The 25,903-nt window shown below is 36.5% G+C and overlaps 1 protein-coding gene across 2 annotated transcripts in view; it reads left to right on the top strand.

The window, feature by feature from the left end:
* Positions 1 to 25,903, top strand: part of LOC149565127 (SNF1-related protein kinase regulatory subunit gamma-like PV42a) — a 96,334-nt gene that overhangs the window by 46,301 nt on the left and 24,130 nt on the right. For both annotated transcript variants that reach the window (XM_089818676.1, XM_089818675.1), the window contains exon 2: positions 2,342 to 2,545. In XM_089818676.1, the coding sequence (XP_089674802.1) occupies positions 2,342 to 2,545 (204 nt within the window). The remainder of the gene's footprint in view (positions 1 to 2,341; positions 2,546 to 25,903) is intronic.

Raw genomic sequence — 25,903 nt, forward strand, 5'->3', positions numbered from 1 at the left:
AAAAGTTTTCAGCCATACTCCATATGTAATGCTTCCAAAAAATCTTGTTTTAAAGTTTTCCCCCATTTAAAGAGTTGAAGAAAGGACACAGAACAAGTATGAACACATAATGGAGTCAATAAGGAGGTGAAAGAACGATTACAAAAATAAAGTGCTTTCAAGACAAAAATGGTCAAGGAACACTCAACAATACAATCGAGGATGAATGTTCATATTTCAGTCCGAGATACTTCCACCAAACCTGAGCACACCAATCGTAAAACATCAGGCGTGTTGTAGCAATATGAAGACCAATAAAGCATGATGTAACAGAAGTTGTGTCTTGTCAGGCACTTCGAATATTTTCACTATGTATTTGTTATTTGTAATTGACATATTACATGTAATGGAAAAACAAAATGTACTTGCATGTGATAGTATCATGTGCAAAGTTGTAACTTGTAATCAAGTTGTAATTGGATTAGGCATGCAACTTTGAATTAGTCGAAGGTAGTTAGGAGTTTGTTTTTGAATAATTCTAGGTGGTTGAGGGTTTTCCCTTCTCTCCACCTTTCTCCCTCTTCTTTTCCTACATAAAGAAGGGAGTTTATTGTAAATAATCATCTTTTGGAAAGGAAAGAAAATTTTGCCAATTTGTATATGCACTCTAAGACTCTGAGCTTAGATGTAAATTTGAATTGCTTTCAATAAAAGAGGCAAGTTGTTTTGGGACTTTGTGCCAATCCAACTTGTTATGTGATGACATTTTCTTGAATTGATTGTGAGTTTTATTTCTTTGTTCAAAAGGGATTTGAATTCAATTGTGCAGATTTTGAGCTGCCTATTGTATTCAGAGTCAATTTGAACTTTTGAAGACTCTGCTGCAAAAGGACAAATTGTGATAGTTAGTAGTAGCTGCAATTACTTAGAGCTGTAGAATTTGGGCTTCAGTTATAAGTGTTTTTATTAAGTTTAAGAGTATCTTGTAAGAGACTTTGTGCCTTGCTGGCTATTTTGTTTGAATCCTCACGAGACAAGCACATGAGACTTTGGGTTTTTGTATTTTTGTTTTACAGAAATACATAAGTAGGAACAGCCTTTGGTGTTGTTCTTATGTCAACCCCCAAGCCATTGGTATTATCATAGAAATAAGACCTTTTTGTTAAGTTTGAAAGTCATAGTTGCTAGCAAACCATTTTTGGAAAAAGAGGAATTGATTAAAAGAACCACCCTTTTTGTAATTTCCAATTTTCTTTTGGAGCCACCTACAATAAGAAAGGAGCCTCCCCTATTGCTGAGAGGAGAGATAAATCTCATGAAATGTAACTAGCCTAAAATCACAATTTTTTAAGCTATGGTCAATGACGTACAAAAGTTTTAGCCAATATGATTGAATCTGTTTATTGCAGTCCAGTCTGAAGATTATCTTATATTAATTTCATTATCCACTTTTAACTTCTTTATGCCAATTCATGAGTATTCATTGTTGTGTTTATGAAATTAAGAATGAATTTTACTCTCATGAATGAATTATGATATCACATAATTTTTCTTGGCAGTTCATAAATGTATCACTATGTTTTCCCTTTATTAAGAGGCATTTTGTGCTCGGTATATTACATCTTGAGACACACTTGAGGCATAAATAAATGAGTTGTGAAGCTAATTGGGCCAATGGTTATTCTTAACCCAGAAATCTTTTTGCTGTTTATTTAAGTTAGTTTAGAATTTCATATGTTTTTAAAGATAAATGGTGGTGACAAGTTCAGGTTAGGAAATAAACTTACCCCAGTGAGAACTATTGAAAAATATAAATATAAGTTATTTAAGATGTGTTTGGTGCTGGTCCCCCTCTGCAGTAGTCCTTGTCATTTTTTCGATTGATAATATTCTTGTGGATGTGCCTGTGGAGAAGGGAGCTGTCCTTAAATATTGCCTGTGCATTTACAAGTGCAAAACCTAGATATAGGTAAAAGGAGAGTGCCCTTAATATTGAATGTGCATTTACAATTTCAAGGAAGAGCACTATCAGACTTTCATTCCATTGAATCAATTATTCTTAATTCTTATATTAATGTGTATGTATTAAATTATAAACACTAAAACCTCTATAAAGAGTACTTTTTATTTGAAATCAAATTGGAGGAGCATTTGTGAGAAAATGGTGTCAAGGTAGGAACTTTCTCCTTCAAGACTATCAACGGCATGAAGAACAAATAAGAGGGGTTCCATATATTTTGCTTGAAGGTTTTTCTAGTTTTTTTGTGGGAAACTCAATAATAATTTTGTTATAGCAGATGAATGCTCACGTTCTTTTTCCTGCCTAAGAAAATTACTTACTCCAGTTCTTTGAACATTGTAGATGGCTGTAATTTTGGAAAAGACCCATGTACGAGATCTTGTGGAAAACAAAGGATTGCTAATCTCTGCACCAATGAACACAACAGTAGAGCAGGTTCTTAAGATAATGGCTGAAAATGGTATAACAGCTGTACCAGTAGTTTCTGGTACTGAACAACGGACATCACAAGTGGGGTTTCCCATTGCTAGAAGCACACACTATATAGTAAGAGTCTTGCCTAATTCAAAATATAGAAGAATGTTTTATGAGTGCAAAATAGTAAATTGATGATTAAAATATTTGAGGGATCGATATTTATGATCTCTGTGATAACAGGTTGTAAACCAAATAGATTTGATATCTTTATCTAAATGTAATTTCTGACAATGGCTTACAATTTTCATTTATCTCAACATATATGCGTGCACACACACACATAAATATACATGTAAAAAAAATAAAGATTCACTAAACCAATAAAGCTTACTAAACACCCCCACAGGCAGAACTAGACACTATAATGTAATGTCAATTTGAAAGCTGGCTTGTTGATTAAGGGTTTCTGTCCTCAAGCAGCTTGATCTCTGCCCTTGGAGGATATTTCCTGCAAGCCACAGCCGCTGAAATGTACAATCTCAAAAAAAAAAAAAAAAAAAAAAAAATGTTTTGTCAAATTTCAAGTGTACCCCTTTGTTTCCCAAGTCTTAGCGATCATCTTTGAGCTTATCAGCAGCGTATGTCCAGAAACTACAACAAGAAAGTTAAGCCATGTGACTTCCAACTGTGTGATCTCGTTCTGAGAGAAAACCCTAAGAATCAGCAACAACGGATACAGAAAGGGAAGTTTGAACCCAACTGGCTTGGTCCATACATAGTTATGGTAGTGTTTGGATCCGGTGCTTACCAACTTTCAACAACAAAGGGAGAGGCGCTCAAGGAGCCCATCAACACTCCATTTAAAATGGTTTTATAGCTAACATGGTTCCAAAAGCTCTTTGTATATACTTAAAAAATCATTATCTTGGTGAAAACCTAGCAATAGGTGCCTTGGTAATACCACCAAAGAAAGGTGAAAAAACAAAAAATACACAAAATACAAAAAAAGTGTTATTGATGAAAACCTGGCAAATAGGCATTATGTTAGCAAAAAAAAAAATCACTGCCAAGAAGTTGAAAACCTAGTAAACAGGCGCCTCTTGTTTCAAATGCTACATCTTGCAATGCATCTTCTAGCTTTTGTAGAATTGCTTTCTTGCTTTCGCTCATGTATCCATGGATTGAATTTTGTCATAACACCGGGGCAACACTCTACAGTGTCATAAAAGATCTCTCACGTCAATCACTAGTTCTAACTGCGTCTGCCTATTGTCACTCGTGTCACTATTGAGACTTCTCTCTCGAAGATCTCTCGCATCAGTCACCAGTTGTTCTAACTGCGTTTGTCTGCTGTCGCTTAGTTTCCTACCAAGGTTCTTATTGAAGATTCCTCTTTGACTTCATCACCAGTTGTTCTAAATGCATCTGTCTACTATTGTCACCCTATTGAAGAGATTTCTTTCACCTATGTTCTGAACATTGACATTTGACATCAATCCTATAACACAAACACTGAACTGAAAATGATGAACTTGTTTGAGATATGTTGAGCTTTTCTTTGCTTGTTTTGCTTTCACTTTCTCATTTCCCTTTGAGCAACTCGATGATGTCTCTTTTCACTAAAGTAGCGAGCACTGGGGGCATGATCTTTTCTTTTCTTTTTGTTTGATGGTTTAGTTCCAATGATCTAAAGCATTCATATAAAAGGGGTGTCCACTATAAGAACCTCTATCTCGTGTTGGATGGTCGTGTGTACCTTGACTCATTTTATATGGACTCTTCACTGACGTTGGTTCTTTTCCTTGCTTGTTTGAGTGAATTTTCTATGCTACAATAAATACTGATACTCGTCCTGCTAAGTGAACATACGGGTTATTGCGAGTATACTTAACACACTTTTGTCTTAGGTTACGAACGCAAGGGTCATTGTAGATAGAATACTTACTGATTACTTAGCATAAGAAGGATCTCTCGTGTGTCTAGTGTGTCTGCACACAAGAAACATTCTAGTCATCCTATTGTTTATGTTTTGATGCTTATGTTAGCTTGCTACATCAAAAGCGATAGATGTTCTGGTCATTCTGGCTTCTTGTGCCTTGAATGCTTACATTTAATCCCGACAAAACTAGGAGATGTGTCATATTCATACTCATGATTGCAATGTTAGTGGGGATTGTATGACATTTGTGGATTTAGTTAAATACTCAGTGATGATAATTTTACAAGCTTGGTAACCAGACCTAGGGTTGCATCTATGTAGTAACCCTGTTTGGTTATGATTCTAGCAATACCACTTATTCAAACATTTGACATTTCAACAAACACTTGATAGACAATCCAATTATCATTGAATATATGGTATTTAAAATTCCAAAACACGCTATCAGAAAATGCAAGAATTGTTCACAAATTCAATTAACCATAGCTTTATACATTGCTCAAAAAAAAATCAAGCAAATCTGCCATGTGAATTTGCACATTTAAATCTGAAACAACAAATGGCTCACAACGAATTATGAGTTTATTCATTAACTTACTATGCTTCAGACAATTATATTCCCGCTTGCAATCACATAAAGATTTTATCACCAGCAAAACCACAAACATCCAGCCTTGAGAAATCCAAATCAGAGATACAAATTACCAAAATCTCCAAGATAGAATTGCTCTCTCAGCCACAGTCAATACAGTAAGAGAAGACATTGAATTATTCCAACCAATAATCGCTTCTCAGCCACAAAAAATACAGTATAAGAAGCCACCATGAAAATCTCATAATTCACAAGAAACCAATTTCCACTATACTTCAACAATATAGCGAAAACCTCAAATCAAACGCTTATACCTCAGCAAGGGATTTGAAAATCAGAACCTTAGAAAAGCCACAAAGGAAACAATTGCAAATAAATATTCAAGCGTGCTTTTCCCAATTAAATGAGTTTGTATTTAAAACTTCCAGATTCCCTTTTGTTGCCAAAATGTAACTTCACTCAAGAAGCTCCACCACACAGCATTAATTAGAAGCTTCCATTAGATTCTCTCACTTGACTTGGCTTAACTAATTAATAAATGACACTTTCCAATGATAACTCTCAACTTAAATGAAATTATAAAGTTAAATTATAACTTTATAATAAGCCATTTAATAATTAATAATAATTTGGCCAGTAAAAAAATAATAATTCCCAAAATACTCATCATTTAATTATGTCATCTGAAATAGGACTCATACCTATTATTTCTCCATGTGACCAAATGTATTTTCCAAAAATAGAAAGGGTCCATCTCTTTCAACACCAACTTACCACAAATAGTAAGTACACAAAACTAACCCAAACAAAGTCCAATCTGAACCAAACAAAGACCAACCTGTAGCTTATTAAGATGTGGAGAAGATAAGACCCTCCCAAGCCAAGCCACTGCCACAAAAGACTCTCTATCCACAATAATTAGCCTACGAGGATCACAATAATAGGCTAATCCCTGAAGCTCCGATGCTAACAAAATTGGGGACATTACAATCTAGCTTAGGACCGCATTGCATAAGCACATGGTTCAATCACTAATTTACTTGCATCCTTCGTGATGAGGGATTGTTGGTTTCTTCAAAGTATCACATTTCTTCACGATTGCACAAGCATTCGTTTCTTTGGTTCATCCTCTCGATCTTCATGGGATACTTGTCACTATCAACATAAATGGAACACCATATGTGAGATGTTAGTGCATTCACATTTTGCATTTCATACACATAATTTCATGATTCATTTCATCTACACTACATGCATACATCATATCAAATTTGCATTCAATCAATCATAGCATTAACATCTCATGTACAACAAACTATAAAGAGAGAGTGACACATGCAAAGATACTCAAATCAAAATCTCATATATATATGGAGTTTAGTGTACATCGATGCAAAACTTAATGCTAATCGAGCGCTGTCAATCTCAAAATCATACAAAATGACGCTGACATACCAATCAGTACATAGCCAGAATCAAAATCGGAAGAGAGAATATCTAACTATTCCCTTCTCCCTCATCCCGAGGTGGAGGAGGGGCATTTGGTCTCGATGGCCACTGTATGCCATTTGATGCTCTTGCATACTCAGAAAATTGGGGCATCTGATCTGCAACCTTAGGTACTACTGTGATATATTCAGCATAAGAGTACGTCGCCCTGGCACTCTACAGTCAAGTCTCCTTGCGCTGCTGCTCTAGCTTTGCGCGAAGATCCTGGATCTCCTGCATATCTCGCACTATCAACTATATCTGTATATCAACTAGTTGCGTTGTTCTGCTCGTAGTTGCTCTCTAGTCCTCCTCAAGGCATCCTAATGTGGATTGGGAGTGGGCTGATCCGTCATCTCCTCATCACCTACTACGGCCTTAGGCTGCTTAGCTGGCTGCTCCTAGTCGACTTGCTGCCTCTGTGAATCTCCTCTGATGGCACCTAAGGAACCCATCTCACCTCTTGAATGTCTCTATCTGGACCCACTGCCACCTACACCTGCATCATCTCCCATCTGTCGGGGAAGAATCTGTACCTGTGAGGTACGTTGCCTAGGTCTCTGTTGCTGCTGTAGTGGTTGCTGTCGTGGTTGTTGTACAGGTTGACTCGACACTGCCATCCCAACTGGGTCTGTGAAGTGTGGGAAGGGATGACACACAAAATGTGCCTGGTATGCTAGAGTCATCCCCCCATCCGCTATTGTTGCCAAGTAATCCCACTGCGTAATAGTAGCAGATCGTGCATTGGTCATCGATCTACCCTAATCTAATCTGACAGACCATTCATGAACCAGGTCTGTGGAAAAGGGAGCATATGTGCAATGCTCCTGTGAAATATCCTATGGCCAACCGTACTGTTGCCACACGCGAGTCAAGGGAAATCTCTCAATGACTAATCAGTGGTCAGGAGGCAAACATGTGGCCGAGCTCCACTTGAGCATTATCCCACACTTCAATCTCTCTCTAGGGCCGCCACACTACCGCTACTAGGTCATCCAACTAATCTCTCTACTGCTTGGTCTTACCCAGAGCTTCTGGGTCATCTGTCCCTGATATCTGCATATATAGGGCTTGTGGTCTTGTCTCATATCCTAGAATATCGGCCTCCTAATGAGCAAGTGCTCCCATGCCCACACTTGAAGAACATAGACCCCTACCATCATGCTCTTCCTCTCATGATATACTATCTCGTGCATCTTGTGGAACATATGTACCAACATGCATGGACCCCATCAATAACGTACTTTCTCATCCAGCATCTGTTGCAACATCTGGCCCCATCTGCACTCGAGTCCGTGTTGGTCTACGTCAGGCATCAAAAAGCAACTAATGAATACCCCGAGCACTGATGCCAATCTGTGGGTGGGACCATATGTGTGCGCTAGCTCATCCCATGTGATGACCCGACCCACAATGAGTTCCTCCCTAAATATGGCCCTCAGTGCCGCTGTACCTATCTGTGGTTGTGTGTCATACACCACTCTAGGGCCATGGAATGCAATGTGGAGTATCCTGTATATATCCTCCGGTGTAATGGTCATCTCCCCCAAGGGCAAGCGAAATGTGTTCATCTCCGAATGGAAACACTCAACCAGTGCCATCAATAAATCGTGGTTCACCACTAATGCGGCAATACCCCATAGATGAGACAATCCGAGGACATCAATATGTTCTCGCACACTAGCATCAAGCTATCTAATCAGTGCTCCGTTGGCGGGATAGTGTGATCTAAATGATACATTAGGAAACGTAACTTGCAAACACACACAACATGCATGCAGTCAGCCTTCGACAAGCAACAATGCCAAAATCAAATTTTTGAACAACAATTTTTCGCATTTAACACTAGTTTTTGCACGAGATCTCACTTTCTCGCGCAAGATTTCACTTTTTCGCATGAGATTCCATATCTTCGCGCAAGAAACCCTAACTAAACACGTGCAAAACAACCTTGTCAAGGGTTTCCCACACGAGAGATGGGTACCTTCTGCGCACAGAAACCCACCATGCCAGGCGAAGAAGTACCAAAATGGTATTTCCTTGCGCGCCATTACATACAGGCTTGCACGAAGAACGAAGCCTCCACGCGAAGACCTGTAGACGACTTTAGAACGGCTAAAAAAATGCTAAAAACATGATCAAAATGTGTGAAAAATTCAATGACAAGACAGGTTATCAATGACTCACCAGAGGGTCATACTTCGTCGGCCGATTGTGTCGCCTGGAATGCTCGAATCAATACAAATGTACGGGGACCACCATCTTTCTCCTCAAAGCTCTCTTCTTCACAAAAGACAATGCACAAATGAATTGAAAAAGGCCTTTTGGGCCCTTATATAGGTTTTGGCCTGATTTTTCAAAGTGCTCTGATTGGCATAAAAACAACCCTCCTGGCTAATCTGGCTGCCCTAAACTCTTTTTGAGGAATGAATTTGAAATCTAAAACACTATAACAACTTGAGATTGCATTTTAAAATTTTGGGGCCGATGCGATCGAATACTTGTGCAGTTTATTTTTCTGATACTTTATGAATCTTAGAATATTTTCAAATCACATGTTTTTCAAAAAATTTAAAATTTCTAGAAAACCTCAACTCTGGTCAATTTTGGTCAAATTTGGTCTTTTGGACCTCGAAATCACTTCAAATCGACTTCAAATTTTCTTTAGATCCTTCTGATCTCTTCCATATTTTGTCGGACCTCAGATTTCTTCAATCATTCAATATACTGCTTTGCATCATTGTTCTGGTGTGTCGTTTTTTGATTTTGCTCCCGAGGAGGCAGGATGATTACATCATTGAATCTTTCAAAACTGGCTTCAAATCAATTTGAACATTATGTCCTGATCGCTAGGGGCATCTCATCACTTGGGGCATCTTTGTTCCCCCCTCTCTAGCATCGTATGTCATTTATCTTATCTTTTGCTCAGCTGATCAATCTTATAACAGTTCTTGTCAGAGTTCGATGGACAAGTATCAGAACAGTCTAACCTTGACTCCTGAGGATGAAGCCTCATTCTGGGGATGATTCTACAACTAATGATAGGTCTTGTTATCTCTTTTATGGACCAGTATTCAGGTGTCCTATCTGGAGTCTGGGGGATTAAGCTTCGTTCTGGAGATAATTCCAAATTCTTGCTAAGGATTAAGCTTCATTCTAGAGATAGTCCTAGCTTTTGTTGAGAATTAAGCCTCGTTCTGAGGATAATTCTAAGCTCTTTCCTTCAATCACTATTTAATGGACAGGTATTGGGACAATCTAACCCTAACTCCTAAGGATTAAGCCTCATTCTAGGGATAATTCTATAAATCGCAATTAATCTTGTCATCTTCTAATGGATAGGTACCAGGACAGTACAACCCCGACTCCTGAGTATTGAGTCTTGTTCTGGGAGCAATTCAGTGAAGTTTGATAATCTTTGTTCTTTCATATTGCTATCTAGGTTTTCTATCTGGGTTCCCTAAGGTTAAGCTTCGTTTTGGAGATAACCTTAAAAAGCTTATCAATCTCGGTATCTAGGTGTTCTATCTAGATTCCCTAAGGTTAAACTTCGTTTTGAAGATAACCGTAAAAAGCTTATGAATTGGTCTATGTATCATCAATTTCGAAACCAATATCATTTCTTGGTCTATGCTTCATACTTCTGATTTCTTTGAATTGAATGTGTTGCTCGCACATTCATTCAAAGAAGGGCAAATGTAATACCCCAAAATTGACACATTGACAGGCTAAACCAATTCTATTCTATTAGTCAATCTTAAATTCCTATTTTACTAGGCAATTCTGAATTTTGATAATGGCTACTTAACCTAAGTGTCAAATGCAGAAAATCCCTAATCTACATTAATTACATGCTCTATTTAATTCCCAAGTCTAATCGAATTAGCAAAGGTAAACCTACTAATAAATTTAATTTAATTATGAGTCCTAGCACTTTTATTAAATTAAATTTGCCCTTTCACCAAAATACACATTAGGGAATTAAATGTATTTAATTTAATTAAATATATCCTCATTTTAATTATTCGGTTTAATTATTCAATTAATTAAGATTATGCATTTTATGAGGTCATATTCAATTTGATTAAATTAAATATACTCTCCAAATCCTCTTAGAAATGGATTACTCTGATTGAATTGGTGTCATGTCTCCATTTTTAATAAATATTATAAGAAAATATTAATAAGTAATATCACTTACAAAACTAAATATTAAACTATAACATAAAATATAATTATAATTATAATCAATTATAGACAATCAATATAAACTATTCTATATATGTCCCTTAGTACATATGATAACAAATATAATATAGCATTACATGCTATAATAATCAGCAAAATGAATGAAATGATAATCTAAGATAATTATAAATAAATAATGATATTATGATGATTAAGATATATTTTAATATAGAAACATTATATTAATAAAGTATTATATAATAATATAGTTGATATATTATAAAATAATATATGCTATAATCTAATTATTAATATAATTATATTATAAATGTAATATTATTATAATAATATAAGGAAAAGACATGACTCCTAGAAATGAAAACTATATGTACATAGAGAATTTTAATATTGACATATTTATGAGAAGTACGGAGAAATATAAAGGAAAATAAAAAAAGGGGAATCACTTGGAATCAGAGAAAAAAATATAGAAAAATATATTCAAAGTCAGGATTTATAATCTAATGTCCTAATCAGGGACATTACAGTGGTATCAAAGCATGATCTTGCTAGCTTGAATACAATAAGATGAAACAGTTATTGAGGGATTACCATTCAGACAACAAGGTACACAAAGGAAAAGAAATCAGTGATTAGGGCTCATCTACATTTCGAGGAACATCTCAAATCCTAAAATCTGAAATTATAAAGAAAATTAAGGAGGATCATAGAAAGGAATGATCTGTTCGACGTTAATGGTTGCATATTTACAAGAGAAAATCAAAGGCGTTACTTATTGCAGGACTAAATTATCTATATCAGATATAGCAATTTATTCAAAATTGCTTAAATATATGAAGATATAGAATATCAAGGTCATTGCATTGACAATGAAAAGAGAAGTTAAGTAGTGCCTGGATGAATATGAAACATGGATTAAATAATTATGTGCAATTCTATTCGGATCAAATGGTTTGATATTTTAAGACAATGATAACCATATTTAAAAGTCAATTTATGACAGATATCATGGATAAAAGTTTTTCATTCTGAGACCAACGGTTTTTTTGAAGAACCTGACAAAAAAAATATTGATTGTGGGGTTTTATATTCAATAGTGCCTTGATACTCACCATTCTCCCGAATGACCGGTGACACAACAACATTGCTCAACCTTCAAATTTGTTACAAAAGAAACAGAAACCATTGTTTATTATGAGGGATCAATACACTCAGACAAAGCAGACAATAGCATTTAAATAACACCCTTCATTGGAGGGTGGGATAATCAGACAAAGAAATGACACATATACATATACACAAAAAGAAAAATAGTGGTCTGATTGAGAGCAGAGAATGTAAAAATATATTCGTTACCCTGCACACGAAAGAGAATATTATAGAGGAAAGTACTGGCAGATTCATAAATCTGTATCAGCATCTGGAAACAAATCAGACAGCCAGAACACATAGGATATATATATATATATATGTCACAGAGACATCTGTTAATAATAATTAATCAATATCATTTATATTATATAAAAAATATATACACACTAATAATATAGATCAGTATTATATATTTCTGTTATACTTCCGATCTTAATATACATATAGATCAATAGAAATCTGGAATACAGATCAAACATAAGGACAGGAAGGAAACATACAAAAATCCAATACAAAAAAAATTGGAAATGAATACTATAAATTGTGACCCCAAGGAACAAAATTGAAATTATAGAGAAAGGTCTCCAAAGGGGATATTATTCAATCCTTTGTGCTTAAATTCATGGATAGGGAGTGTACATAGGGGGAGGAGTAAATTGGTCACGTTGGGGTAAATAGAATTCCAATATGAAAAAAGATTTGAGGGAGCCCCAAGCTGAGTGTGTCCAAACTCGAGAAGTGGTAAATCTACCATCCGCATCAAAATTAAACATGTTCCTAGTGGGTAGGGAGTGTGCGCAGAGGGAGGAGTAAATTGGTCACATTGGGGCAAGAGAATCCCAATATGGATCAAGATCTGAGGGAGCCCCAAGCTGAGCGTGTCCAAAGTCGAGCAGCAGTAAATCTACCATCCACAATGGAATTAAACATCTACCTAGTGGGTAGGCAGTGTGCATAGGGGGAGGAATAAATCGGTCGCGTTGGGGCAAAAGGATCCCAATATAGATAAAGATCTAAGGGAGCCCCAAAGCTGAGTGTGTCCAAACTCGAGTAGTGGTAAATCTACCATCCACTAGAGAATTAGACACCATATTATAGTATTAGCTTTGAAGATAAATTTCTAAAAGACACATCTTCAAGAACTTTTGATTTTGAGATAGGAGAAAGGAGCACGACATTCACGATCAGAGTGGTAAAACATTTCCTTACCTTTTCTTATTTCAATTTGTAAGCAAGATTCTAACATGTATACTATGTATCTACATCGTGTCTTCATGCATCGATGTGTTTGCTTCGTGTATTTTTTGTGTCTTCATGCATTCGTGTGTCTACCTCGTGTTTGCATTGTGTCTTCATACATTAATGTGTCTATTTTGTGTCTTCAATCATATATTCTTGCATAAGACCATCATATACTAACATGTATACTTTTGCAAGTATTTAATGTGGAAGCAAGGAAGCCAAGGAATCTAAGCTATGAGTCAATTAGGATCATATTTATTGCTTGAGGTCAAGCAAAATCGAGAGGGGCAGACTTGTTATGTCCCCATTTTTAATAAATATTATAAGAAAATATCATAGTCTTGATAAAGTAATGTTAGGTGAATTAGTAGAATTTGTAGATGGTACAGTAGGTATTGCCCTAAATCTAGAATCAGATAATGTTGGAGCTATATTAATGGGTGATGGTTTGATGATACAAGAGGGTAGTTTGGTGGGAGCAATGGGAAAAATTGCTCAAATACCAGTAAGTGATGCTTATTTAGGTCGAATTGTAAATGCACTAGCTCAACCTATTGATGGTAAGGGGAAGATCTCATCTTCCCAATCTTGATTTATCGAACTAAATATTAAACTATAACATAAAATATAATTATAATTATAATCAATTATAGATAATCAATATAAACTATTCTATATAAGTCCCTTAGTACATATGATAATAAATATAATATAGCATTACATGCTATAATAATCAGCAAAATGAATGAAATTATAATCTAATATAATTATAAATAAATAATGATATTATGATGATAAAGATATATTTTAATATAGAAACACTATATTAATAAAGTATTATATAATAATATAGTTGATATATTATTAAAATAATATATGTTATAATCAAATTATTAATATAATTATATTATAAATATAATATTATTATAATAATATAATGAAAAGACATGACTCCTAGAAGTGAAAACTATATATACATAGAGAATTTTAATATTGACATATATATGAGAAGTACGGAGAAATATAAAGGAAAATAAAAAAGTGGAATCATTCGGAATCAGAGAAAAAAATATAGAAAACTATATGTAGAGTCAGGATTTATAATTTAATGTCCTAATCGGGGACATTACAACTGGAATTGGAAAAGGAATTATATTAGTTAACTCCTTATTCCACTGAAAAACAATCAATTAACTCCATTTGCACAAGGAAGTTTCCAATCTTGCTGAATCTCATTTCTAATCTCGACCGTCCATATGATTTGATCTCAACCATTGATCAATTGTGGAATTCTATGTAAGAAACTCTCAATTCCTCATTTAGGAAGATGCAAATGAATTATATCAAGCTTATGCTGAAATAATCACTCATTTTCTTATATTCATAGCTTTGATTTTCTTGCATTTTAATCTCATTTTAGCTTAACAATGCATAGATTTATATAATTTGCCCTCTTTATTTCTAGATTAATATTGCATTTTGTCTAGATTAATCTTGCATCTCATTTAGCTATAAAATCCTTCATTCTAGATGTCTGGTTGCTAGCTTCTTGATCTAAGAGCAATTAGCAAAATTATTTTAGTTAGGAGGCAACAGATCGACCTGTTGGACATTTTGGATGACAATCCCATGTTCATTTGGGGATGATCCGTCAAATAAGGATCATGTTGAAGTGTGTGAGAATCACAGAGGCCCACATTTCCCACTCACAGATAGTAGAGATATAGTGTAGATTAGAAAGGTAGTAATAGTAGTAGGAGGAGGAGATAAAAAATTGTTGCCGAGACTATGTTAGAATAAATACAGGATTTTTATTGAAGATTTGGTGGATGTTTGTATGTTGTTCAACATTTTGCATGATTTCTACTTCTCAAATTTTAATTGACGTTCATTAATTTTAATGGAGAAATGTGATGAATTCCTTGGTTCATACCGTTTGTTGTTTGTTGATTGCAAGTTGTAGTGCATGGTTAGTCTGAACTCGATTTAGCACAAGTTTGATTAGGGCTGTTATTTGGCTCGTGCTAGTATTGGGTATTTGGATGAATGCTTGCAATATGAAAATCCTTTACCTTTGGAGATTGTATCAAGTTTTGTGTAGTTGTTTCCTAATGGGGAAGTGAAGCCTTGGTTTGAAGATTCCACTTATCTAGGCATTATCCATTATCATCATTGTCCTCCAATGTTGGAGTAGAATCTCTAAACCCTATTCCTTTCTATTGTCTATTTGAAGTTCGAATTAGTTTAGTATTCAAGTTCTAGCTACTTTACAGGAGAAATAGTTGATACAGCCCAAGAACAATTGTGTAAGTCTCCTAGTGATTACAAGCAATATCACATCATTTCATAGAGTCTATATACATCATAAAGTTATATGTTTAAATTTATAAACCTTGAGTTTTTCTTATTTGATCAGATTCTTATAGCATTTGAGATTTCTATATTGAAGAAAGGATAGAATACCTAGCATTTTATTCTGTGTTGACAAGTGTCACAAGACACGCATCAGTATTCCAATCACTAGAATATGCATTTAGAATGCTAGAATATACCCGTAGGTGCTATAATATACTTTTCCAAATTAAAACATTAAAAAAAGATACATGTAAAAGGGATCAAATATTCTTTCAATGGTCAAACTTCACGTGTTTAGGCCACTTGAGGACAAAGTATATCAAGCATGAGCTGGTGTAGGCTTTGAACTGTTTGAAGTAGATGAATATTCTCTAGCCATGCAAGGAGTGTAACTTATGAAGGTGCTTACACAAAGATTAAAAAAACTTTTAAGATTTGTTTCAAACCCCACCGAAATAAATATGCAAACACAAAAACAAGGTACATACAACATGGGCACGGGGTGGGGTGAGGGGGTGATGGGATGCATGGGGTGTGCCCCCACCTTTGTAAAATTTCAAGATTTTTTAAACTTTGATAATAGCAAAGAACTTATGCACCCCTAATATAGTATTTTAATTGCTTCTTGATATTTTTTAGAATTTTTTGGGCAAATGAGAATTTTTTTCAAAGACAGTAGGAATCGATATATCACCACCTATAAACTGTAGTGGACTTGGTGAAATGTTTAACTTGATCAATGACACTATTGTGACATGTCCTCCAGTACCACGTGGGCTAGGGTAGATTGCACCTTGTGACCTTGTAGTTGACCACAGGAAGCTCTAGCCAATCGAGCTAAGTCCCCAACTCGATAAATGGGGATCTTAAAAGAAGATAAATGTTTGATTTTTTGGAAAAGACTGGTAAAACCCAAAGGAGTTTTTTAATTTTTTTCTTTTTCAACCTTTTGGACCCTATGTTTTTTTCCTGGAAAAATGAAGGCTAAAGACAATTTTTTAAAACAAAATTCTGAGCGATTAGTTTGAAAAACCAATAATAAAAATAGTTGTCCAACATGTAGATAGACGGATTTTAGAAATATGGCATGTATCCCAAGACATGAAAGAACCTGATACATAAAAGATGCATTTCTACAACTTCTCGAAATGTGAAACCCAATGTGCATAGAAAGATCAGCCAAGGTTAGATCTCTCAAGAATATGGATGTTAACTTAATAGATTTGGCTTTGATAATATTGACCCACATGCAAGGAATCATCCACAAGCCCACCATTTGTGAGAAAGAAGATCAAGAAGCAAGATAATTTGCATCACCTGCGAATTTTGTATTGATTGAGGTTGAATGTCATGATTACAATGCATAGAGGAATTGCTTTAATAGAAAACAGTAGCCCTAATAATAGCAATAAAGCTAACTCAAGCCAAAAAAGAAAAGTAGAGCTAGATTTGCAAACTAGAGACAAATTAGACTCAACTATGCTAAATTAGGCTCAACTAAAGCTCAACTATGTCAACTAGTGTGCACGCACAAACATGTCCTCAATTATGCATAAGAATAGTCATGAGCATGTGCACAATTATGAGATTCAACATATGTGAATGTGCATCATGCAACAGATATAGGTATAAGCAACATATATGTATGCTCTAACATAAACCACTTCATCTATTTGTCTAACTTTTTAACTCCAAAAAGTGATTTAATTTTGTTTTAAAGCATTTTTGGTGCTTAAATGTCACTCTTAAGCATCTCAACATTTTAAACTTTTTGTTCTCTTTCCAATGAGCTTTAACACTGAGGTGCTCAATAAACTATTTTAACTAAAATAACATCTTAGTGAAAGTAATTAAATATAGCTCAATAGTGCACCCAAATAGCGATAATGGTTGAAATGCACGGGAACTGAAAGTTTATTATGGAGATGAGATCTTGACAAGGAAAGATGATAAACCGACCCAACTGGGTGATTGACTAAAAATAGGTGCTCCCTCCAATGATCTTGGAACCCAAACCGGAAGCCAACAATAGCATTTGAAAGTGTGAAATGATTGCTCTAAACCATTTGAGCTCACTAGAAATTACCGCTCTAGAAAGTTGATACTAAACCAAAAAGTTAGTGATAACTGCTTCAATGTCCCTTTTGGCGATATTGTTAGAAACAATAGTCCACCAAGATAATTGAGAGCAGGGGGGTGAATCAGTTATCCAACAATTAAAACATTTATCTTCTTTAAACAAACTTAACCATTCAACCAAAGTAAACAACAACCATAATAACATGCACATAGACAATTACACTAGATATTTAATTAGGGAAACCCTTGATCAGAGGGAAAACCCCAATGGGAATGATGCCCACAAGATGTTGTACTAGTATAAATATTCCTTGTTAGAGGATGGACCTTGTTAGGAGTCTATTACAACATTTAGTACATATGAGTCCCTGTTAGGAGACTTTGAATCCCTGTTATTCCAACCCTATTAGGAGTTGTATTAAAATGTATGCAAGATGAGTCCATTGCCCAAACATGCAATTTCGACTACAAGGAGAGCTCCTCAAACATGTAATTTACTGTTATGTTCTTCTTTCCTTTGTTTTGTCAGCCATACCAATCACTGTCAGACCTTGTAGACCAAGTCACGAACTTCGGATCCAAATATCAAACCTCGGATCACTCAGCAAAACCTCGACAATGAAGTTTCCTTCACTTCCCCTCTACTTTGCTCAACTTCACATTCCACTCTCTCTGCTGCTCACAATTACTTCTTCATGTCATATATCTCTTCATTATGACAAAGGAAAATATCCTTCCTTTATATTGAGTCCATAAAATAATTCTCTGAGTCGGCTATTAGACTTTCTCAATTAATCATTATAGGATCACATTAAGAACACATTACACTTAGCAATAACATTAATCTTTTACCTTGCAACTTGAATATTTTTCTGTACATGTGATATCGTGATGAGCAAACTTAGCCACATCATCACCAACATGTCTTCTTCACATCCTCAACCTCGGTTTTCAGAATAACAACTTTGCCAAGAGATATAACATGTTTACCAGAACATGGCTTTGTAAACTCTATCTCAAAACAGACATCACCAAAACTTACATAACTTCTTCTAGACTTATCATTTCTTCTTCCGACATTAACTACATACACCAGATACTCAGACGTATTTCCCATAACCTTGGATAGTAAGAATACTTAACTAGTCGATTGTACCAACTTGATCTTTTTCGCTTTTCTTCTGTCAGATACCACAGAAAATTGCTATGTTGACATCAATGAAAAACTCAATCATGAATGCAACATACCATCATAGTAACATATCTACAATACTACCCCATAGGAATATCATCAACATTCATGCTTCCAACAATCTCTCAACAATCTCCCCCTTTGGCATTGATGGCAACATAGATGAAAAACATCTAGTTCCAAGAGTACCAACAAGACTATTAATCTTACTTTTCAAATCTTCTTCATCAATTATTCTCCCCATCGATATACCTCAATGAGCTTTCTGTCAAACTGTCATTCTATGCCGTACTTGCTTCCAAACATGTTGTACTTTGCTTCTCCTCATGATGTTCTTCCTCATGATCTTCTCTCATGATGTTTTTCATGTTGAACTTCTGCCCCATTGACATCAATGTCAAAGGGTTCAGCAACCATCAAACTAAGCAACAACTGATTCTTACTAGCTCAAGTGTCCAAAGACAGTGTTTAAAACAACATCCAACAAGAGTCCTAGAGGACTCTGTCCATCACAAATACTCTCATACAGGAAGCATCAGCATTCAGTCCAAACAAACAATGGTGCTCTGTTACGCTAGATGATGCACTCTTGCATCATCTATTCTGATGTAGGAAGGGGCACAACCCCTAGCATACCTCGCAAATACTCAAAAGTCTCTTTGGGAAGAGGCTTAGTGAATATATCTGCAATCTGCTCTTTAGTGCTCACATACTCCAATCTAATTTCTTTTTCTGTAACTTTCTCTCTCAACATGTGATAATAGAAATGTGTTTGGTCTTTGAATGCAATACTAAATTCTTAGACATTTTTATTGTACTTGTGTTGTCACGGTATATGACAACATGTTCACTGATTTCTATCTTTATATCCTTCAGCGTCTGCTTCATCTAAATAACTTGATTGCAATTGTTTGTTGTTGCAACATATTGTGCTTCGGTTGTACTTTGTGATGTACAATCCTGCTTCTTGCTTAGCCAAGAAACCAATCTTCCTCCAAGAAAGAAAGCTTCACCACTGGTGCTCTTTTTATCATCCATATTGCCTATCCAATCAGCATCAGTATAAGCACATAAAGTGAAATCATTAGATCTGTTATACCACAACCCAAACTCTGATGTTCCTTTTAGATATCTAAACATCCTTTTGACTGCTGCATAATGTTCTTCTCTGGGATCAGCTTGAAATCTTGCAACAATTCAAACTATAGCTGCTATATCTAGCCTTGTGTGAGTCAGATATTGCAAACCTCCAATCATAGATCTGTCATTCTTCTGCTCAGTAGTAGGTGTCTCATCGTTTAAAGATAACTTATGTCTAGTTACTATAGGTGTTCCAACGGGTTTGCATGTTTCCTAACCAAACCTTTTTAGTAAATCCTTCAAGTACTTAGTCTAAGAAATAAAGATTCCTTATTTATTTTGTACAATCTGTAATTCTAGAGAATATTTCATTTGTCCCATCATACTCATTTCAAATTTTTTCGTCATCTTTTCAGCAAATTTATCACTTTCATCATCATTTCCTCCAAATATGATATCATCAACAAATATTACCAAAATCATCAAACCATCATCAATTTTTTTCCAATAGAGATTACTATCTGCCATACCTTTGCTATATCCAAGCTTTGTCAAATGTTTTTCCAACCTTGCATACCAGGTTCTGGGTGCTTGCTTCAAGCCATACAATGCTTTTTTCAATTTGCATGCTATGTCCTTGTCATTTGTCAAAGGACAACCTTCAGGCTACTCTATGTACACTTCTTCTTCAAGTTCTTCATTCAAAAATGTTGACTTGACATCCATTTGATACACTTTGAATTTCTTTTGTGCTGCATAGGCTAAGAATAATCTTACTGCTTCTATTCTAGCCACTGGAGCATAGATCTCATCATAGTCTATTCCTTCTTGTTGTGAGTAACCTTTACATACTAATCTTGCTTTGTTCCTTACAAGTTCACCTTGTTCATTCATCTTGTTCCTGAATACCCATTTAGTTCCTATCACATTCTTGTCCGCTAGTCTAGGGACCAATTCCCATGTCTCATTCTTTACTATCTGATCCAATTCCTCTTTCATAGCTTGTTTCCAATAATTATCTTTACATGCTTCATATGCATTCTTGGGTTCAACTTGAGATATCAAACATAGTTCTTCATTGACTTTGCTTCTTGTCATCACACCTTTATCTTTGCTTCCGATGATCTGCTCGGATGTGTGATTCTTTATCATATTCTTTCTTGAAGTAGGAGTTGCTATCTCAATTCTTGGCTCTACTGAATGTTTTGAGCTTTGTTCTTGCCTCGACTTTCCTTCATTCTGCAAATCATTGTTAGTCTCAAGAAATGCTTCGTCATTCCTTGGTTTAGTAACATCATTATCTCAATTGTAATCAACTATTCTCTCTTGTATTCTGAATTTCTCATCAATTCTCACATTTGCACTTTCCATAATAGTCTTAGTTCTCAGATTATAACATCTATAAGCCTTGCTTTTCAATGAATAACCAAGAAACATGCCTTCATCACTTCTAGCATCAAATGTACCAATATCATTATCTCTTTTGATATAACACTTATTCCCAAAAATTCTAAAATACTTAATTGTATGTGAGTGACCAAACCATAGTTCATAAGGGGTCTTGTTTGTGCCTTTCTTAACTTGCACTCTATTTGTGTAGACTGTTATAATCACAGCTTCTCTCCAAAACATCTTGGATACATCATTCTCTGCTAACATAGATCTTGTTGCTTTTGTAACTAACCAGTTCCTTCTCTCTGCAATGACATTCTATTCAGGGGTTCTCGAAGCTGATAATTATTTTTTGATTCCATTTTCTTCACAAAACATGTTAAACTCATTTGAAGTAAATTGCACTGCGAAGGATGAGGAATCTCCCATCGTGACCATGATGCCCTCTCCCGTTGCGACCTCCTCCCCTCCGCACCTGCTCTTCAGCTTCATTGCGGTCTTCTATGGCATCTAAGCTCTGTGATTTGGGTGATCGTGTGGGTTAGTTTGTTTCCGTCGCGATTTACTGACTACAAGTTACTAGTTACAGATTCAGAGGGCTTCTTTCTCCTGCTTCGGGTTACTGGTTACGAGTTCTTTCTGCAACGCATTCCTTTGCCCTTGTCATGTTCGCACCCCATACCAGTATTTTCCTCTTCAAGGGCTTCAGCTTTTCCTGTGCTCTGATAGATTCCTTCCGTGTGCGTATCTTCTTCGAGGTGCTCTCCGTATTTCTCAGCGAGTTCTTTCTAATTCATTCCGGACTTGCCCTCCACTACCGGATTTGCTTAATTGTTTGGGGTCAGACTTCTGCTGTATAAACTGATTTGATTTGGTATATTCTTGGCTTGGACTTTCGCTATACAAACTACTGACTGTTCGTCCAGTTTAGGGTTTTTACGGCTTCAAATTCTGGTCTGTATTGGCGGTTACAATGACTATAGGAGATAACTCTTCCCAAAATCAAGCCCTCACGTATCAGCGATTATGTGATCGTGTTTTTAAGTTGGAGACTGTAACACCTTGCTGAGAGAACGGGTTGCTGAGTTGACAATGGAAATTGCAAATCTCAAACAATCCACTGAATCAAACACCTTGAAAATCCAATGTTTTTCAGATACTTTCATCTCTAAAATAGTAGTGTTAAAATCCAACTTAGAGGCTGTTATTGAACAACTAGATGGGCTAGAGAAAATCAAAGAACAGCAGACCAAAATGGCAACAATACACTCTTCTTTGATTGCAGAGACTAAACAAAAGGTGAAATCATGGGCTTCTATTTGCACTAATACAAATACTACAACCCCCAGACTGAGTATAGACAAAATTGTCCTAGGTAAGATGGACGATGAGCGGGTGCGGCATGCACGCGAGCTAAACTTGCGGGTTCGTGGTCTTACACCCACTTCTAACCCTGCTACTGCTAGACATTCCTTTATCTTTGATCAACTAGGTATCTCTGATATTACCTTGGATAGATGTTGGTTTGGTACGAGAGACACCTTTTGCATCAGATTCTTCTCTTTTCTAGATAGGCTTCGTGCCCTTAGAGCGAAGAGAAAGTTGTTTTCTCTCCCCTCTAAAATTTATCTGAACAAAGATCTTACTAAGGCACAGGTTATAGAACTCAAACATGCTCAGGGAATTGTTGCAGATGCTAGGCATGCTGGGAAATGGGCTGTTATTAGGAATCTTAGAGTTGTGGTTTGGGATTCTTCTCCTACTGGTTGGGTAGGGAGGACAACCTCCAAACCGACATGATGGTTCCAACAATAGTCTGACAAGAGGAAGCCCCCTTCTCTTCTTGTTAATTGTTGGAATGGTAATGGCTCTTTATGGTCATTACCTAGTTTTTTTTATGATGCATTGGGGCCCTCAGATATTTTGGCCGTTACTGAGACTCACAAGAGCCCCATGCGCCCTCTTCTAGAATATCTTGGTTATCAGTGGCTATTAGTTTGCAGAGATGAGGTCCGGACTTCTAGTGGGGTCTGTGGGTTTGGGAGTGTGGCTTGCTTGATAGGTGGTGATATTTTCAATTTCACTCAGTCGTTCACTCTGACGCCTTTGCCAAATTTATGTAGGTCTGGATTGGTCGGCGGAAATACCAACAGAGATATTTTTATTGCTGTTTGTTATTTTCCACCGGCCTCCTCTCCTTATGCCATTCATAACCTGGAGAATGGAGATCCTTTGTGACCTTAAGGAGAGCATTGCACAGTATGTGGCTTTGGGTGATATTATTATTCTTGGAGACTTCAATGCTCGAACCAGGGATCTTAAGACTCCTTTGTATGATCATGGTTCTGATTCGAACTGCACTTCTGAGTTGGACCCGACTAGTATGGGACTTCAGCGCACCTCAAAGGATTTTTGGACTACTAAGGTTATGGCCACCACCTCCTCCAACTCTGTGAGTCTTCTGAGTTGTTGATTTTGAACAATTTATCCTTTCTTCCTGGATCAGACCTCTTTACCTGTTGGCCGCACTGTGGTGGTGCGAGTGTTGTTGACTGTGTCATTTCCTCTCCTTCCTTCATTTCTTCCATCCACAGTTTCACCATTTCGCGTCTCCCCTTGGTTGATCACGCTCTTCTTAACATTTCTACTTGTGTTTCACCCCAACTGTCACACTCTTTCCAATCTTCTCACAACCCGTCTGATACTGTCTCCTTTCCTACTCACTTTCATTACCCCAAGAGCGATGGTGAGCTCTTCACTTTCCACCTTAGGAGACTTCTAACACCTGCTAGCTTTAGTGAGCCGCTTGCGGCCTCTGACATGTTTGATTCACTTGCCTCTGCCATCTGGGATTCTACTCTTCTTTTTAGTCCTCATCGTTCCCCTTCCTCTCTCAAATCTAAGTTTCGGAATACTTGTCCTATGAATAAATGTTTTGATACTGATTGTAAAGCTTTCTATCGCTCTGTTCATGCCACCTTGGAGTCTCAGTCTCCTTCCTTCACCCATATGCATCTTTCGTACCTTTGTTTTCTTGTCCACAAGAAACTTTTTTTGCCTCTTTTTGGTGCAGAACCCTTTGTTCCACGCTTATTCAGAATCCCCAGATCTTTTGGCGTAGCCTTTTCCCTCGGTGCTCTCCCCTATCCTCCACTCTCGACTACCATTCTTTGACCTCTCATATCATTACACTTTACGACATTGTTGGGTAACCACCACTTCACTTCACTCCACCTCTATACTGCTATTTGTTCACCTACTCCAGTATTATTGAGGCCATCAGAGCTTTGAGATGCAACATAGCAGGGGATGAAGATGGTTTTCAGGCAGAACTTTTCAAATTTGGTGCTTCAGTTCTTGGATCTTACCTTCCTACACTTTTTAATAAAGTGGTTTGCAGTGGATTTCCTGAGGCCTGGTCTAGACATGTGCTTTACCCTATGCACAAGTCTGGGCCTGCTTCTAATCCGTGTAACTACAAGACTATTATGAATGGACATACTTTTGCCAAACTTTATGCCATTGCTCTAAACACCATGTTATTTAGTGAGCTTGATAGAAGAGGATGCAAAGCTAAAGGGCAGGTTGGTTTTCGAGCAAACTATTAGACTATGGATCATGTATTCACGCTGCAGGCAATCATTGAGGAGGCTAGGCACCGCTCTCAGAAGGTCTATTGTTGTTTTGTGGACTTTCGAGGCTTTCGATTTTGTTCCTAGGTTGGCCTTATTTCAGAGACTTCGAGAGATTGGGATCTCAGATATGTTGCAGATTGCTATTACGGGGCTTTATGAGAGGTTAACCGGTAGGCTTAGGACTCCGGAAGGCTTTTCTATTTTGATTTAGAGCACCATTGGGGCAAAACAGGGCTGTCCTCTTTCTCCTACTTTGGTTGGTTTATATATTGATGAGTTGGAGGATTTCCTTGTGAACTCCTCTCAACCGGGTGATAGGTGCTATTTGCATCAAGTTTTGATCTCCATTCTTTTTGTTGATGATGTGGTTCTCTTGGCCTCTTCTCTCGATTGCTTGCAGAGACTTCTAGATGGTTTGGCATCTTTTTGTGATTAGCGGTAGCTTGTGGTCAATTTGTCTAAGGCTTGGGTTATGGTCTTTAATTGTTTAAAGACCTCTCATCTTCATTTCTTCTTTCAGGGTTAGGAGGTTGAGATTACCCCCTCTTACATGTATCTTGGTAAGTTCTCAGGGCTAGGCTTTAGCTTGAGACAAGCTATTCAGTCCAGAGTTAGTAAGGGCATGGGTTCCCTAGCTTTGCTAGAAAGACAATGCTTCAAGCATCATTTCCAAGATATTTCATCTAAGTTGTCCCTTTTGGACTCTTTGGTTCGTCCGATAGTTCTCGATGGCTCGATTGTTTGGGGCCTTCTCTTATGGCTTTTGATTGGGCATCTATTGAGCGGGTTCAAACGTTGATGTTACGGCGTATCATAAGATGTCACAGACTCACCCCTCACAACATTGTCTTTGTTATAAGATTCAAGAATTGGCAGATTAACGGATTTCTGGATGATTGATTTATATTAACAGAGGAACAAATGTGTTCTTTATAAAGAATTACAAGGACGTTAGAAACAACGTAGACTGACGACGAAATCAAAAACAAAACTGAAGACAAGATAGGAAACATTCCTATCTGGACTGAAGACAAAAGAGACAAGATATGAAACATTCTTATCTAGACTGAAAGACGGACTATATACAAGTAGTTGACCATTATAGAAAGTATTTAACTAAGGAGATAATATC

This window comes from Cupressus sempervirens, chromosome 3, assembly GCF_028749045.1.
Source record: "Cupressus sempervirens isolate cs-2001-9-10 chromosome 3, ASM2874904v1, whole genome shotgun sequence".
Lineage (NCBI taxonomy): Eukaryota > Viridiplantae > Streptophyta > Pinopsida > Cupressales > Cupressaceae > Cupressus > Cupressus sempervirens.